The sequence below is a fragment of the Bos indicus genome, chromosome 13 (assembly GCF_029378745.1).
Source record: "Bos indicus isolate NIAB-ARS_2022 breed Sahiwal x Tharparkar chromosome 13, NIAB-ARS_B.indTharparkar_mat_pri_1.0, whole genome shotgun sequence".
Classification (NCBI taxonomy): domain Eukaryota; kingdom Metazoa; phylum Chordata; class Mammalia; order Artiodactyla; family Bovidae; genus Bos; species Bos indicus.
In genome coordinates this window covers 3106649-3124672 of record NC_091772.1, presented here as the reverse complement: position 1 = coordinate 3124672, position 18024 = coordinate 3106649, and the positions used below count along the sequence as shown (strand labels likewise).

At 40.1% G+C, this 18024-nt stretch overlaps 1 protein-coding gene across 4 annotated transcripts in view; it reads right to left on the bottom strand.

The window, feature by feature from the left end:
* Nucleotides 1-14389, bottom strand: part of ANKEF1 (ankyrin repeat and EF-hand domain containing 1) — a 28899-nt gene extending 14510 nt beyond the window's left edge. Inside the window, exons 1-6 of one of the 4 annotated variants that reach the window (XM_070800691.1) lie at nucleotides 14075-14389; nucleotides 10890-11425; nucleotides 9030-9420; nucleotides 4717-4916; nucleotides 3818-3967; nucleotides 2129-2252 (exon numbers count right to left, since the gene is read on the bottom strand). In XM_070800691.1, the coding sequence (XP_070656792.1) occupies nucleotides 2129-2252; nucleotides 3818-3967; nucleotides 4717-4916; nucleotides 9030-9420; nucleotides 10890-10940 (916 nt within the window). In that variant the 5' untranslated portion in view covers nucleotides 10941-11425; nucleotides 14075-14389. The other 3 variants (XM_019973159.2, XM_070800692.1, XM_070800693.1) reach the window with 3 other exon arrangements.
* Nucleotides 14390-18024: the final 3635 nt, after the last annotated feature.

The following is an 18024-nucleotide window of genomic DNA, read 5'->3' as shown; positions in this document are numbered from 1 at the left end:
TCTATTATAGAGCTGCTGAACTTTAAGTTTCTATTTCTCATAAACTGGAAAAAAATAACTCACTACCATAACATTCAGCAGCATGCAGTTCCCTCTCTAACAAAGAGTTAATAACTTTGAATGTCCGTTTAATTCAGTCCAGTTCAGTTCAGTCGCTCAGTCGTGTCCAACTCTTGTGACCCCATGGACTGCATCGTGCCAGGCCTCCCTGTCCATCAACAACTCCCGGAGGTTACTCAAACTCATGTCCATTGAGTCGGTGATGCCTTCCAACCATCTCATTCTCTGTCAACACCCTTCTCCTCCCGCCTTCAATCTTTTCCAGCATCAGGGTCTTTTCAAATGAGTCAGTTCTTTTAATCAGGTGACCAAAGTATTGGAGTTTCAGCTTCAACATCAGTCCTTCCAATGAATATTCAAGACTGATTTCCTTAAGGCATGTAATTAACACAAAATTAGTAAAAATATTTAAACTTAATTGGCTAATATTGCTATTTAAAATTTTTAAAAATATTACTATTTTAAGGAATTGTTGCTGTTTAGTTGCGTCATGTCTGACTCTTTTGTTACCCCATGGACGGTGGCCCGCCATCAAGGTATTTTCCCAGCAAGAATGCTCGAGTGGATTGCCATTTCCTTCTCCAGGGGATCTGCCCAGTGCAGGTATTGAACCTGTGTCTCCTGCTTGACAGGTGGGTTCTTTACCACTGAGCCACACGAGAAGCCCTTTTTAAGGAATACATTAAGCTATGCATAATATAAAGGAACGGAGAAGGCAATGGCACCCCACTCCAGTACTTGGCCTGGAAAATCCCATGGATGGAGGAGCCTGGTAGGTTGCAGTCCATGGGGTCACTAAGAGTCGACACGACTGAGCGACTTCACTTTGACTTTTCACTTTCATGCATTGGAGAAGGAAATGGCAACCCACTCCAATGTTCTTGCCTGGAAAATCCCAGGGATGGGGGAGCCTGGTGGCTGCTGTCATAGAGTCGGACACGACTGAAGTGACTTAGCAGCAGCAATATAAAGGAAGCCCCAGTGGCTCAGTGGTAAAGAATCTGCCTGCAATGCAGGAGGCACAGGAGACCAGAGTTCAATCCCTGAGTTGGGGAGATCCCCTGAAAGAGGAAATGGCAATCTATTCCAGTATCACATGGACAGAGGAGCCTGCCAGGCTACAGTCCATAGCGTCTCAGAGTCAGACATGACTGAGCAACTGAGCACACACAACATACATAACATAGTTTATATTCTCAAATTAACAGTTATTTAAAATATACAGAAAAATCTAAAGTAATAAATATTACTTTATTTATTCAAATATTTATTCAAAATATTACTTTGAAATATTATATTTCAAATGTTCCATTAAAGTTTTAATTTTATTTAATGCTTTTTAAATTTTATTTAATGCTTCTCCCACAAATATTTCCCCCATAATTTAAAATTACCCAAAATGTTATCTTTGCACTTGACGTGATAGTATATTTTCAAAAATAAAATAATTAAGAATTTGGACTAAAGACATGGTTTCTAGTGTTTGTCCTTTTTTAGATTGATGCTGCTGCTGCTGCTGCAAGTCGCTTCAGTTGTGTCCAACTCTGTCCGACCCCACAGACAGCAGCCCACCAGGCTCCTCTGTCCCTGGGATTCTCCATGCAAGAATACTGGAGTGGGTTGCCATTTCCTTCTCCAATGCATGCATGCATGCTAAGTCGCTTCAGTCATGTCCGACTCTGTGCGACCCCATCGACAGTAGCCCACCAGGCAACTCTGTCCACGGGATTATTCTCCAGGCAAGAATACTGGAGTGGGCTGACATTTGCTTTTCCATTTTAGATTGATATTTACATTTTAAAAAATAAGCATCTGAGTAATTGGTTGACTCATAAATAATTCTCTTTAGATTTTTAATAATAATCTAAAAATACTTGAGAAATGGATTTGTATTACTTTCCAGGTCAGATTTATGTTTTAACAGAAGGTAAATAAGAAAAAAATTTAATTTTCTTTCTACATATATATGTGAGATAAGCAACTGATGTTGACATGCTGAAATTCTCTGCTTGTCTACAATGTGGGAAAATCATAAGTTCTTTAGACATGAAATTGGGAGACCATTTACCTCGCTGAGCTATATATTTACAGCAATCTGCGAAACCACCCATGGCAGCATAATGAAGTGGTGTGTTGCCATTCATTGCAATCAACCCCATGTCTCCGTTGTATGCAAAAAGAAGCTTCAATATCTGCAAAATAAATAGTGGATATTGTAGAGGAATAAGAATGTACGTTTACCGGCTGAAAACTCAGGCCTAGACCTGCTATCCAGAGTGTCAGCTTGAATTAAATTGAGAGGAATTAAATAGAAAACAAATTTTAAAAATTCAGTTCCTTACTTCCCTAGCCATAGTTTAAGGACTCAAAAACCAAATATGGTACTGTAATTGTACCATATCGTACAGCCAGATGCAGAACATTTCCATCACTGTCAGAAGTTCAGGGCAGGGATCCTCAGCCTGCAGGATCTAACGCCTGATGATCTGAGGTGGAGTTGATGTAACAATAATAGAAATAAAGTGCACAATAAATGTAAAATGCTTGAATTACCTTGAAACCACAGCCACCCCCTGCTCCTCCCACAAGTCCGTGGAAAATCTGTCTTCCATGAAAGCGGTCCCTGGTGCCCAAAAGGTTGGGGACCATCTATCTGGAGTATAGAAAACTCTATACTCAGCTGGGCACTACCATTTTGGTAAATTTAGGCAACTTTAGAATGCATCTGCTGCTGCTGCTGCTGCTAAGTCTCTTCAGTCGTGTCCGACTCTGTGCGACCCCATAGACGGCAGCCCACCAGGCTCCCCCATCCCTGGGATTCTCCAGGCAAGAACACGCAGACTGTGGCAAATCAGGGGAGCAAATTCTTTACCAGACAGATGTGATTTCTACTGTCATTTATACTTTTATTGCAGGTAAGAGACCCAGTGACAAAAGTAAAGATAATGTTAGAACTCAGAAAAGAAATTTTAGATATAATTCAGAATTTTTAAAAATAGGATAGCATTGACTTCTAGTTTGTTTCTGCAGTATCACTATATGTATGAGATATCTTTTGTTGATATATCCAGATAATCAGAATACTTAACAGTTAAAAACTTAGGTGAGTCATTAGATGTACTTGAACATCAAAGAGATGAGATTAGGCCTTGTTCTCCCCCAAATTAGATCATACTGTATTGTAAAAATTCTCATATGTAATGGAGTCATAAAACAGAGTAGTAGTATGTGGCAAAACTTTTCAGTTGTTATAACTGAAAGAAAAAAGTGAAAGTGTTAGTCCCTCAGTTGTGTCTGACTCTTTGCAACCCCATGGGCTGTAGCCTGCCAGGCTCCTCTGTCCATGGAATTCTCTAGGCAAGAATATTAGAATAGGTTGCCATTTCCTTCTACAGGGGATCTTCCTGACCCAGGGCTCAAACCCAGGTCTCCCACATTGCAGGCAGATTCTTTAGGGTCTGAGCCACTAGGGAAGCCCAGTTAAGAATATAGAAAAACAAAACAAAACAAAAAAAAGAATATAGAAAAACATTATTAGTAATATTAAGAGTAAATTAGCAAACAGATCAAACTGAATAAAGAGCTAAAATAAGCCTTGAAGGATAATATCTGGTATGAAATACAATTCTGGAATTATTTTGGAAAATCAAAATGCAGAAAAAAATCTTATCAGTGTAACTTACACTATATTTTAAGATGCTGAGGAAAAGGAGAATATTTTTAGCAACAAATTTTAAAGAATATAGTAGATTATTACATCAAAAAAGCCTCCTTTGGCGGCAAAATGTGCAGCATGATGTCTGTCATTGTCAAATGCATTCACGTCCCCTCCTCTTTCCAATATCCCTCGAACTAGTTCTGTCACTCCCTCTCTTGATGCTTCCATTAAAGCCGTGCGACCTGTGGACTGGACACGAAACAGACCAGATGCTGTTTATCCCTGTTATACTACATGACACATTCAGTATAGACATGGTCTAAATCCATTTGGCCTTAGAGTCACACTGACATTTTCAGTTTTGTACAGTTTTATTGGTTTCATGTAACAAACAGGAAACATGAAGTCAGTAAAATGGGTCAATGTACAAAATGTGGAATTCTATAATCAGAGTCAAGGTCACACCAGATTTTCCTATGAGAACATCATGCTAAAAAGTGCAGTTTCTTGCCAAGAAAGTAGAGCAAAAAGGGAGAAAAGAGGGTAAAACATACGCTAAAATTAGGCTACAGGTGTTTTCTAATGAGAAGACAATCTATTTTTATTGTTGGGAAATGACAATTAAAAGAAAACTCAATAAAATTAGCCAAGTGAGGAGAGGGAGCAAAATGATTAAGGGAAACAGCAGAGCTACCTATTTTCTTCAGATGATAAATTTTTATTAGGCATCAGGAATATCTTTTCTATTTCCTGTAATGATCTTTTAATATTGTACATAATAAATACCAATTTTTCAAACATAATTAGGAAAACAGGCCATAGAATCATGGCCATGCCATATAAAGATAATGAAAGTCTATGATTTTAAAGCATTTTGAACAGAAATGAAAAGTCTGTAAGCTAACACGATAATTTTACCACATTCAAGTGAAAAAATACAATAACAGGATTCTGTAATTGAAAAAAAGGAATATTTATAATCAGAGAGATAGTCTTACTGTGTTGATAGCATTTGGATTGGCTCCTTTTTCCAAAAACGTCAGGCACACATCCTTAACATCATGTGCTTCTTCACAAGCTCTAAGGAATATTGGCTTTCCTTCACAGGTACAATTGTTGACATCCGCACCATGTTCCAAGGCAATCAGTGCACACCGATAATGCCGTTTAGTAGGTAAAATGCAGTAAAACAAAATACCTGCAGAAAAATAGAATCCCCAAAGAACAGTTAACTAGTAGTCTCTCTACATTTGAAGCAGATAGGAAGGAACAAAGAATAATTTTAAAATTCATAATTAGCTAGTTGAAGGTGAGATAGAGCAAAGGCATTTATGCCTTGGTTTTCTGTCTGAAATCAACTGAAACACCAAGACAGAGAAACCAAAAAGGAACCCCAACCTCTGATAAGAGCTAGAAAACAGTCATAACCAAAATGTGACAGGATCTTGTTTGAGAAGAATCTGAGTGCTGGAATGTGAGCCCCTGTTGACCTTGGATATTTGGCATCCTACAATCTATACACCAGCATCCTCCTTAGAATATGCAGGAGTGTGTGTGCCCGAGGGTTACTGGTGGATCCCTGGACCCCCTTTGAAACTGCAGAGTGGTAAGGGAGGTAGTACTGAATGATGAATTGTGTACACTAGCCACGTTTACAGGGAGCAGGCTGCCTGTGCAGTTGCAGTGAGAAGAAAATGTAGATGGCAATTTGTTCACGGCAAAGAGAAAAATGCTAACTCCTCGTATCTGGTATCCGTGACATACAGACCCTCAACATAATCCATGTCAAAAATGTACTACAGACCAGGAGTACTGTTTATAAACCCCGGTCAGAGTTTTCTTAAGAAACCCAAGTAAACAGCAGACAAACTCCAAACTGACTTTGTAATGACTTCAACTCTAAAAACAGACTTCATTCCAATAGGAACAGTAACCAACAAAAAACCAGCATACGACCTATGAAAAAAGTTACTGAAAGAAAAGGAAAGGAAGCTGACAAACACTAGGCAAAAATTATATTATCAAACAACTATACCACATGAAAATCATTGACTGATCCATTACTGATAACAAAAATTTAAATATAACTTTTTCTGAAACAAAAATGTAAAGGTAGACCAAACCAAAAAGATAAATAGAAGGAAAAGGTGAATTTGAGCAAGTATATATTATAAAAGAAATGGTAGAGAAAAATAAAACCACTAAAGAAATGAAAGTCACATGGAAGCAGGAGAAAGGAGAGCAGACACTGCCAAAACCATAGTCAGGGACACGGAGGAAAACGTTGAAAGAACTTGAAAAAGATCCAAGAGTTTAAATGGTCTAGAAAGGCAAATAATACTTAACATGTATGTAATTGGTGTTCAATAAAAGACTAAATGGGACAGAAAAATGGAAAGATATAATAAAAGAAAACCCTCTTGAAGCAAAAACCTAGATCTAGCAGCAATACACTGGATCTCAGGAAAAACTGATTAGGAACAATACATAATACGTGCCTAGACAAAACTAGATAAACAAAGTGTCCTGTAAGCAGCCAGTTAAAAATTCAAGCCCTCTCTAGAGAGAAAATGTCAAGTTTGGCTGCAAGACTTTGGCACAGCAACATTCAGTGCTAGAAAATAAGCAAAGGAGTTTTACAATGTCACTCGGGAAAGAAAACAGGGAATTTTTAACACTCAGTCAAGCAATTGTTTATATAGAAAAGAGATGAACATATAAACTTAAAGATGCAAGAAATCAAAGTATATAAGCCCAAAGGAGTGAGCTAAACTACTCAATGACAAAAATGAGTCTAACAGGAGATCAACAAGGAATATATGACTAAAAGACCCATGATAGATGCTGAATCCCTTCAATCATTGAATCAAAGCTCAATCACTTTGGGAATTCTAGATACAGAAAATAAAATTGTAGTTCACAATGAGGGAGGTGGGAGGGGGGTTCAGGATGGGAACACGTGTACAGCTGTGGCGGATGCATGTTGATGTATGGCAAAACCAATACAATATTGTAAAGTAAAAATAATAATAATAATAAAATTAAAAAAAAAGAAATAATAGGGAAATTTAACAAAACTTGTAGGGAAGAGAGGAAAGAAGAGAGTTTAAGCATTCAATTTTCTTTATCTTTTATTGCAGGAGTTTTGAGATATTATTAAAAACAGACAAAAGGTATGAAAAGAATCATTGAAAGAACTAAAATGATTATAATTTACTAAAATTAGATACTGGAAAGGAGGTGACGGGAAGAATTCTTGTACCAATCTCATCTTTCATAGAAAAATATCAATGAACACTGTTTAGCATGCTGATTTGATAAACAGAGGTTTATGTACATGTAAAGCTGTCAAGTTAGCCATTAAAAGAACTAGAAACAGACCATTAATTTTAGAAAATATGAGAAGGAAGATATACACACTTATAACAAAACAAAGATCATATGGACCATAGAGAAAATTATTTTTCCATGTATTTATCTGTATTTATATAAATTAAATATATTATGCTTTTATAGAATAAAATAAATGACAGTTCTACAGAGCATTTGGAAGGAATGATGCTAAAGCTGAAACTCCAGTACTTTGGCCACCTCATGCGAAGAGTTGACTCATTGGAAAAGACTCTGATGCTGGGAGGGATTGGGGGCAGGAGGAGAAGGGGACGACAGAGGATGAGATGGCTGGATGGCATCACCGACTCGATGGACGTGAGTTTGGGTGAACTCCGGGAGTTGGTGATGGACAGGGAGGCCTGGCGTGCTGCGATTCATGGGCTCGCAAAGAGTCGTACATGACTGAGCGACTGAACTGAACTGAACTACCATTAAAATAAAAATACAATTTATGTGAAAATCAAAACTGAAATATATTTCATATAAACACGCATCTGAAATAGTTACTCAAACAGTTAAAAACAGAAAGATGGTCAAGGATATGTTGAAAATCAAAGACAGAGAAGCCATAGCAGGCAAGAGTGAACTGACACAACGACAATGCAGCAAGTCCAGGTTTTGCTGTTGTCATTGTTGTTTTGGTTCACTTTTGCCTGTTATGACTTCTCTGTCTTTGATTTTGCATTTCAACATGTCCCTGACCATCTTTCTATTTTTAATTGTTTGAGTAACTCTCATTTTTCAATCTTCATGTATTTTTATTTTAATGGTAGAGTTTATCCAGTTTACATTTATCTAGATGCTCCATAGAACTGCCATTTGTTTTATACTATGACAGCATCACTTGCTCCGTTCCCCCACCTCCCCAGTCCACAGAAAAATGGTCTTCCACAAAACCAGTCCCTCGTGCCAAAAATATTGGGGACCACTGTTGTATAGGGCTTTGAAAGGCTTCTGGGTTTTTTTAGAATGAAAACATTAAAAAATACATTTGACTCATGAGTGCATTGAATAATTGAATAGTTGTTCCTTTTCTTTGTCCTCTTCTCTTGTTATAAGCAAGTCACTTATCAAATACCATGTCCACAGAGAGTTATGAAAGCAGATTCTGTTCCTGTCAGAAAACATTAATTAATGGTATAAAATAGGATTCATTTTCTAATGTGGGACTGATGTTAATGGCTTTGTACTTGAAGAAATTCTTTGGAACAACTGATTAAATCTACCAGTTTATGTTAAGCCTGGTGGTAATTTTCTTAGTAATTTTCATGAGGCTGCATCATGAAAGATGATGCAGAACCTTGAGTTGTTTGGATAAGAAGCTTCCAGATCGTGGTCTTAAGACGGGGTTTGGGAGGGAAAGAGTGAGACAGTGCTGGCTCGCCTGAATAATCACAGACATGTCATATTTCTATGATTAAGTCATATTTCCAAATATAGTTTTAAAACAACTGATAGAAAGTTTGGAGCTTATGTCAGAATCCACCTTAGTTCCTCAAGTTCTCACATGCAACTACTTTCTACATAGACTGCTCTTGAGAGCAAAACCCTAGCTCAAGTATTACTTGAGGTTCTAACATGTCAAATTCTAAATGAATTTTATATTTTACAATAAGTGATTATGATTATGGAAATATCAGTGTGTCATGTTGAAAGTTCTCCACATTAAAAACAAAAAGATTAATTCTAATATTTTTTCTCAATGAGAAAGTTCTCAGAACTGGTTTTCCTAAGAAACATCTACACTTTTCAAATTATGGGAAGATATGAGAGTGAGAATCTAGCCTCTCAATACTACATGCCATGAGTAACTCCCTTCTAAAGTCTGAAAGCAAACAATGCATTATATTGACTTCTAAAGTTAAGAAAAAATGCAAATCGAATTGCATTTACTAGATAGAATGCTAAGAGTTTTTACCTTTTCCTTCATTATCAACAACAGTCATATCGGCTTTTGCTTTGGCTAATATTTCCATGGACAATTCGTGGCCCAGTTCTGCAGCCCTCATAGTCGGAGTACAGCCCATTTTGTCTTGCACATCAGGGTGAGCACCAAGGCTCAGGAGAAAGCTGACCATGTCGATGTCATTGGAAACTGAGGCTAAGTGCAGAGCACTGTTTCCATTGACTGGGTCTGTGAAATTGATGAGTTCAGGATATCCGAGCCTGGTCAACTTCTCTATCTGCTTCTTGTCTTTGTTCCGAACACACTGAAGAACTTTGTAGATCTGCAGGTTCTCAAGTCTCTTATCTGCTAAAGCCATATCTGACCAGCTTCTTGCAAATGCCTTTGTGGGCCAAACCAAAAACTATAGCAGCAAAAATCAAAGCAAAACATAGAACTCAGAGTTACTTTTTTCATCTTGATTTTGACTAAACAGTATTCTAAGGCTTCCCTAAGAAGAGATGCTGTTTCCTATGAAACATTATTACCATAATTTATTGTAACTAATTTCATGAAAGCAGAAATTACACATAAGCACAAAAATACTCAGCTAGCATAATGTTAAAATATTTCAAAACAAATCTTCCATCATAAAGTAAACTGGGTATGCAGTTTTCTTATTATCTCATTTAATCATCCCTCTTTGATACAGCCTTACCGTTTACCCATGAAGAAGGTGAGGTCAACTAAACTGCCAAGCTTCGCACTACAATGCTCTGTATCAGCACATCTCTCACAGTGTAGAGAACACACAGATTTCAGCACTTTAAAAATGCTGTAAAGATTGTGTAGAAATGTGAGCTGCTCATTATAAACAGGAATCTCTTGAGCTCTGGGAAATACCAAAGATGTGACGGATGATTCCTATTTTATCTTATGTGGGAATGAGGCAGGTAAATGATTGAGACACAACTGTAAATTTTCATAAATAATCCCACTAAGTTGCAATGAGCCTTCTAATGCATAATTTTATCTCTTATTGCTTATTCAGTTCCCAAACACGTTATTTTGGGTCAAGTAGTAGACCACGTTGTTGTTGTTCTGTTGCTTGTGTCCGAATCTTTGCGACCCCACAGACTGTAGCACGCCAGACTTCCCAATCCTTCACCATCTCCTAGAGCTTGCTCAAACTCATATCCATTGAGTTGGTGATGCCATCCAACCAACTCGTCCTCTGTCATCGCCTTCTCCACCTGTCTTCTATCTTTCCCAGCATCAGGATCTTTTCCAATGAGTTGATTCTTCACATCAGGTGCTAAAGTACTGGAGCTTCAGTTTCAGCATCAGTCCTTCCAATGAATATTCAGGACTGATTTCCTTTGCTGCTGCTGAGTCACTTCAATCGTGTCTGACTCTGTGTGACCCCATAGACGGCAGCCCACCAGGCTCCCCCGTCCATGGGATTCTCCAGGCAAGAACAATTAGGATGGACTTGTTGGATCTCCTTGCAGTCCAAGGGACTTGCAAGAGTCTTCTCCAACACCATAGTTCAAAAGCATCAATTCTTTGGTGCTCAGCTTTCTTCACGGTCCAACTCTCACATCCATACATGACTACTGGAAAATCCATAGCTTTGACTAGACGGACCTTGTTGGCAAAGTAATGTCTCTGCTTTTTAATACACCATGTAGGTGTGTTATAGCTTTTCTTCCGAGGAGCAAGCATCATAATTTCACGGCTGCAGTCACCATCTGCAGTGATTTTGGAACTCAAGAAAATAAAATCCGTCACTGTTTCCATTGTTTCCCCATCTATTTGCCATGAAGTGATGGGACCAGATACCATGATCTTAGTTTTTTTAATGTTGCGTTTTAAGCCAGGTTCTTCACTCACCTCTTTCACCTTCATCAAGAGATTCTTTAGTTCCTCTTCACTTTCTGCCATAATGGTGATGTCATCTGCATATCTGAATTTATTGATATTTTCCCCTGCAATCTTGATTCCAGCTTGTGCTTCATCCAGCCCAGTATTTCATATGATATACTTTGCATATAAGTTAAATAAGCAGGGCGACAATATGTACTCCTTTCCCCATTTTGAACCAGTCTGTCATTCCATGTCCCATTCTAACTGTTGCTTCTTGACCTGCAAACAGGTTTTGCAGGAAGGAGGTAAGGTGGTCTGGTATTTCCATCTCTTTCAGAATTTTCCAGTTGTGATCCACACAGTCAAAGGCTTTAATGTAGTCAACGAAGCAGAAGTAGATGTTTTTCTTTAATTCTCTTGCTTTATCTACGATCCATTGGATGTTGGCAATTTGATCTCTGGTTCCTCTGCCTTTTCTAAATCCAGCTTGTACATCTGAAATTTCTTGGTTCACGTGTGGTTGAAGCCTAGTTTAGAGGACTCTGAACATGACTTTACCAAGCCTGTGAAATGAGTGCAATTGTTAGGTATGAAATTAAAAAACTCTTGCTCCTTGGAAGAAAAGCTATGACCAACCTAGACAGCATATTATAAAGAAGAGACATTTTTACTTTGCCACCAAAGGTCTATACAGTCAAAGCTATGGTTTTTCCAGTAGTCATGTATGGATATGAGAGTTGGACCATAAATAAGGCTGAGCACTGAAGAACTGATGCTTTCAAACTAGGGTATTGAAGAAGACTCTTGAGAATCCCTTGGACAGCAAGGAGATCAAACCAGTCAATCCTAAAGAAAATCAACTCTGAATATTCATTGAGAGAACTGATGCTGAAGCTGAAGCTCCAATACTCTGACCACCTGATGTGAAGAGCCAACTCAGTGGACAAGACCCTAATGCTGGGAAAGACAGAAGGCAGGTGGAGTAGGGGATGACAGAGGATGAGATGATTGGATGGCATCACCAACTCAATGGACATGAGTTTAAACAAACTCTGGGAGGTAGTGAAGGACAGGGAAGCCTGGTGAGCTGCAGTCTGTGGGGTTGCAAAGAGTCAGACATGACTGAGGGACTTCTACTTCACTTCACTTCCTGCCCCTGGAACCTCTTGTTCCCTCTGCCTACAGTGTTCTTTGCTCAGAATTTCTGTTGGCTGGCATTCTCACCACTCAAATTGCAGCCACAATGTTACATCATCCTTTTGGTTTATTTTCTTCACAATATTAAGTAAAACATTTCTATATATAACATCTAGAGACCTGAAAATAGAGATATATTCCATTTATGTGCTGTTTGTCTCTCCCACTAGTAGCCAGTATTCATGGCATAGAAGCTTTATATTTTGATTATCATTGTCTCTCCATCACCCAGAACCTGACTTCTATGAGGCAGCCAATAAATATTTGCTCAATGAATGATGACTGAAGGTTAAAAACTTGAGTGGAAGAAACAAAGAAAACGCCTAAGTTTCTGGTTTGAGCAACCTGCCTCTGAGATGGAGTACTCAGGATGGGATCCAGATTGGTTACGGAGTATAGACGGCTAGCCTTTGAACATGCTGAATTAGACTTCACAAGGGGATGGGAAACCTTATTCAGGCAGAGATCTGAGTCTGGTGCATGGAAATGATGAGGTTTTTGGCAGTTGCAGTCAGTCCACGACTGGGTGAGGGCAAGGAGGAAGGTGTTCCAATAAGTGACCACCACAGTCAGATTTGTGCTGGGACCCTTCCTTTCTTCCTCCTCTTCTTCCTGCTGTTTATACTTTGTGCTTCCTCTTTTGCTGTGGAAAACATCAGCTATCACATGGCATGTGGCTTTAATGTTCTGCTTGCTGTAGCCCCTCTGTTCCCTTCTAATCTGTTTATAATGTGTGATGGACTAGGAATTGATGAGGCAGTTTGTTAGCACCATGTGTATAAATAGGCTCCCATTAAGTCCCAAGCTGCTTGAGAACTCATCCTCTTGGCCTTTGTTGCTTGGCTTGGTGACATTTATTTTCGCTGGCATTTATGGCTTGTTGCATTATTATTAGCCTTTTCTGGTTAGGTGCACGGTTGTCTTACCTCATACATACATCACATACAGAATAGGATAAGATGCTCCTCTAAAGCTTATTGCTTACACTGAGTTGATGCAACCTCATTTGTGAGGATAGAGACATGCTTCAGGGTTGTCTCTGAGTGCAATGCCCCTACAAATAACTAGCAGCATATGGCCTTGTCCAATTAAGATACAAGGATGACTTAAGCAGCCCATAGGTCAGTTTTATGGCTTGCATCTCTTGGCGAAACCTTGGAGATGCTGAGGAGAGAGCAAAGGCCTTGTGTAGTGCTCTTTGCTACCAACCGATAAGACTGACCCCCTTGGGGGAAATAGAAATCCTGCCCTCTTAGTCCTGGGTTGCTCGTAGATTGTATAGCATCTCTGATCCTCAGGAGGGTCACAACATACACACACATCTCAGTACGTCTGTGTGGCCCTGGAGCATCTTGGCAAACCCCTATCTAAACATCCCTGTGGACAATCTCAAAAGGAAGTGGGAATAATGGAATTCCTCAAATTGGAGTTCATGTTTGGAGTCTGGATATTCTGAAATCATATGGAAATCTACAGGGTGTGTGTGTCCAGGTAAATTTTTCCCTTGTAGGGAGAGATCCACAGAGCTCACGAACTTCTCAAAGGAGCCTATGAGGCAAGAGTGATTGGTTACAAAGAGGAGAGGTACAGTGAAAAGGGTGTACGATGGGAAACCAGATCTGTTGCTCCCCCGCCCCCACCTTGTGTTTCCTCCTCCTCTGCAACATTATCTACACAAAGGAGTTGAATAAACCTTGACAAGTCACCTACCTAGTTTGTGCCTTGGTCTCTTCATCTGTGAAATGGGGATAAGAATACTGCACACTTCACGGACTGTGTGAAGCAGAAATGAGGTCAGCTTTGTAAAGAATTTAGCCAAGTCTCTCCACACAGGCTGGCCATGAATAAATCAAACATCTGTGGGTTTCAGCTCATCCATAAGCCAAGGTTTACATTTCGGGTGTTCTTTACTGTCCCCTACAATTTTAAGTCTCAGAACAATCTAGAAGGGAGGGAGGGTATGATGTAATTTCAAAAGAAAGTCCAGGTGACAGGGACGAAGGTGCCGAGCTCACCTCTTAGTCGCCTCGAGGATCAGGAGCCAAAGATGTCATCGCTCCGACGCGCCTCCTCTCGAGGGGGCGGGTTTTGGCGCGGGTCCCAGACGCGACCCTGGGCTCCCCCAGCCCGGCTTGGGCGGCCAGTCGTGAATGGTGTCCCTTTGGGTAGAGCAGTCTAGCAGGCTCGCGGGCCAGCGGGGAAGCGAGTGTGTGTGTCCTTGGGCTCTGGACCCGCCGAGGGCGAGCGCGCGGCCCGGTCTCCGCAGGGGGCGGGGGAGGGGCCAGCGGCCCCGGCCGATTGTGAGGTCCGGCCGAGCGAGAGAGGCCTGCTGCCACGGCAACCGGCCAGGTGCGCGGGGCGGGGCGGCCGGGGCTCGTCTCCGCCCACCGCCCGCCGCCCCGCCCACGGGGTGGCCTGGTCCTGAACTGGGGCCCCGACAAGGATGCGAGGAGGTGTCAGCGCTCACAGAGCGGATGGCGGGGGCCCTGCGGCCCTTGCTGCCGTCTCCAGGAGGCCTCCCTTCCTCAGCCTCTTCTCCCACCTCCTGCTGTCATTCAAAAAGTAATTTAATCAGAAAGGTAAAGCTCATATAGCATGTTAGCCGCTCAGTCGTGTCCGACACTTTGCGATCCCATGGACCGTGGCCCGCTAGGCTCCTCTGTCCATGGAAATCTCCAGGCAAGAATACTGAAGTGGACTGCCATTCCCTTCTCAGGAATGGAAGTCAGGTTTGGAACCCAGGTCTCCACTGCAAGCAGATTCTTTACTGTCTGAGCTACAGGGAAGCCCCAAAGCTCATATAGCATTGATTAATTAAATTAGTTAATTAAACAGTAAAGTTAAATGAAAATACAAGGAATTATACAATAAAATGAAAAGGAAATCTGCCTGTCAGAGGAGACAACTGCTGTAGATTCTTACAAATTTTCTTTCTCATGGATCCTAGAAATGTTCTTCTCATACTCTAAGAAATACACACACACACACACACACACACACACACACACACACACACACACTTTAAAAGATTTATATACAAATGGGACAAAATATATCATGGAGATAATTTTATTTCAGGGCCTACAAAGTTGCCCTAATATCCCTACCCACCCCCAACCTTCTGACACATTCACACTATTTTGGAGGCAAAGTCTGAAAGTTTTATTTGTTTGTGTGAGTATAAAATATGTATGCTTTTTAAAATAGTATGTAATAGCTTCTGATGAAAAGCAATATTTCCTTACCCCATCTATCTTCTAGTTTACACTTTATTTAAAAATATGATTGAGGACTATTCCATGAACACAAAACAGCAAGCAATTAATATATAACACATGAAAAGTATGAAGAAAGAAACCATACCATGGCTAAGGAGAAAGCAGTCTGCCTTGATAGCCTGGGTTTTTTCCTGCTATACTGCATCTGCCCTTTTCTGACCTCAGAGGTAACCACTATTGTGAATTTTGTATTGATCACCCCCTGGCTTTTTAAAAATGTGTTGCTTTATATGAAGACTTCCCTAAATAATATGTATTTAATATTGCATGTTTTAGGAATGTACAAAAATGGTATAGAATAGTGTATTATTGTTTTGATGATTTTTTTCAACATCTTATTTTTGAAATGTATATTTTTTGATAGGTTTAATTGTAGCTCCTTTATCTTAACAGCTGTAAACTCTTCCGTTGTATCACCATTCCATTCCCCTTGTAAATCTGTTCTACTACTGTTATGTATTTAGGCTGTCTCCAGTATTTATTATTAAAAGCAATGATGTTATAATCATGTTTGTACATGTCTTTAGATTCTCAAGTTCAAGAGTGTCTTTAAGGTATATACCTAAGAGTGAAATTCCTGGGTCATAGGTCATTTATAAAGTCAAGATAATGTCAACTTGTTTTCCATGTGTGTATAACAATTTAGATTCCAGTTACAAGTATGTGTCTTAGCCAAACTTTGCTTTTGTTACACTTTTAACTTTTTGCCAGTCTATTTCATGATTTTATTTTGTATGCTCTGATTACTAATTGTTAGTCTAAAAGCTTGATTGTGTGTGTCTATTTATTGGAAAGCTACACTATTCACCCTCAAGCAGGCACCACACAACTCAGATTATTTTAATAGAATCAGGGCACCATTTCTTTTATTACTGTTTCTCAGTATAGGGAAAGCCTCACATTTGGGTTTGGCTTGTTAATCTAGTGGGGTTTGGCAGTGAAGAGGAAGTCACTCACTTGTCTCAGTTTGTAAAACCAGAGTATTATGAGCTACCCTTATAAGCCATAAAGGAAGTAGGCTTAACATGAATGATCTCGGGAATTCCCTGGCAGTCCAGTGGTTAGGACTCGTGTTTTCATTGCCAGGGTGAAGGTTTGATCCTGGCAGGGCACGAGCCACAAGATGTGGCCAAATATAAAAAGCAAACAAACAAAACAAAAAACAATTAATGAGCTCATCTTGGCTCTGGTGGACAAATGTGACTGATTCTTGGGGAATACTTCAGTAGATGAACAATTCAAACTCTCTATTACAGGTCATCAGGGGATTTTTATCACAGTAGTATTCCTCATTCTGGAGACAAAGTTGATGTTGACGTTCAGCTCTGGAGAAGGTTCCTAAAGTTATTTGAGGATTTGGTAGGTTTGGGAAGAGACACACCTTGAAGTCCAAGGGAACAGACTAATCATGTGTAAACTATGCTTGGATTTATCAGAACTCTTAGCAAATATTCTGAGTAGAAGTTGGGCAAATGTTTGTTAGTCGATCAAGACCTTGGAGATAAACAAAGCAGTCTGATTCACTCTTATAAGATGGTTTCAGGAAACATTTTCCCCTGAAAGGGTAATCCCTGGGTTCAATAAAAATTCTCTTTGATTTTATGAGCAGGTAGCTGAAAAGTAGCTTGGCAATGGATAATCATGTTTGATTGTAACCTTTTTGTAGCTTAGGGAGGTTAGTTGGGCTGAGCAGTATATTGGTAAATACCAGCTTCCTCTAATGAGGCAGCAGGCATACAAGGGTAAAATTTTAGAAATCTCACATGTTAGCAAATAGGCAACCTTTCCCCCTCTTTCACCAGAGATCTTAAAAACACAGAAAAGTTCTTAACTTGAACTTTATTTTTTTGTACTTAGCCATTTGGCAGCAGAGTTGTCAGAACTTGGGTAACACAAAGAAAAAAACGAGAGGAAAGGGCCTTAATAGAATATAAACTAATGAAAACTTGACAGAAAAGTTTATGGCATTCTTACTGTTGGGTAGGAAAAGCCTTTCCTCTACCCTTCTATGGAGAAGGCAATGGCACCCCACTCCAGTACTCTTGCCTGGAAAATCCCATGGATGGAGGAGCCTGGTAGGCTGCAGTCCATGGGGTCGCTAAGAGTCAGACATGACTGAACGACATCACTTTGACTTTTCACTTTCATGCATTGGAAAAGGAAATGGCAACCCACTCCAGTGTTCTTGCCTGGAGAATCCCAGGGACGGGGGAGCCTGGGGGGCTGCCGTCTCTGGGGTCCCACAGAGTCGGACATGACTGAAGCGACTTAGCAGCAGCAGCAGCAGCAGCTACACTTCTAGGTCCTTCTGAGTAGTCTGAGAATTAAATTGACATGAGACAGATTAACAGGAGAAAAACAAAAGTTTAGTAACATGTATACAGGAGAGACGGTAGGTGTTGCAAGAGGGCATCAGAGGGCAAACACACTGAAACCATACTCACAGAAAACTAGTCAATCTAATCACACTAGGACCACAGCCTTGTCTAACTCAATGAAACTAAGCCATGCCATGTGGGGCCACCCAAGACGGACGGGTCATGGTGGAGAGATCTGACAGAATGTGGTCCACTGGAGAAGGGAATGGCAAACCACTTCAGTATTCTTGCCTTGAGAACCCCATGAACAGTATGAAAAGGCAAAATTATAGGATACTGAAAGAGAAACTCCCCAGGTCAGTAGGTGCC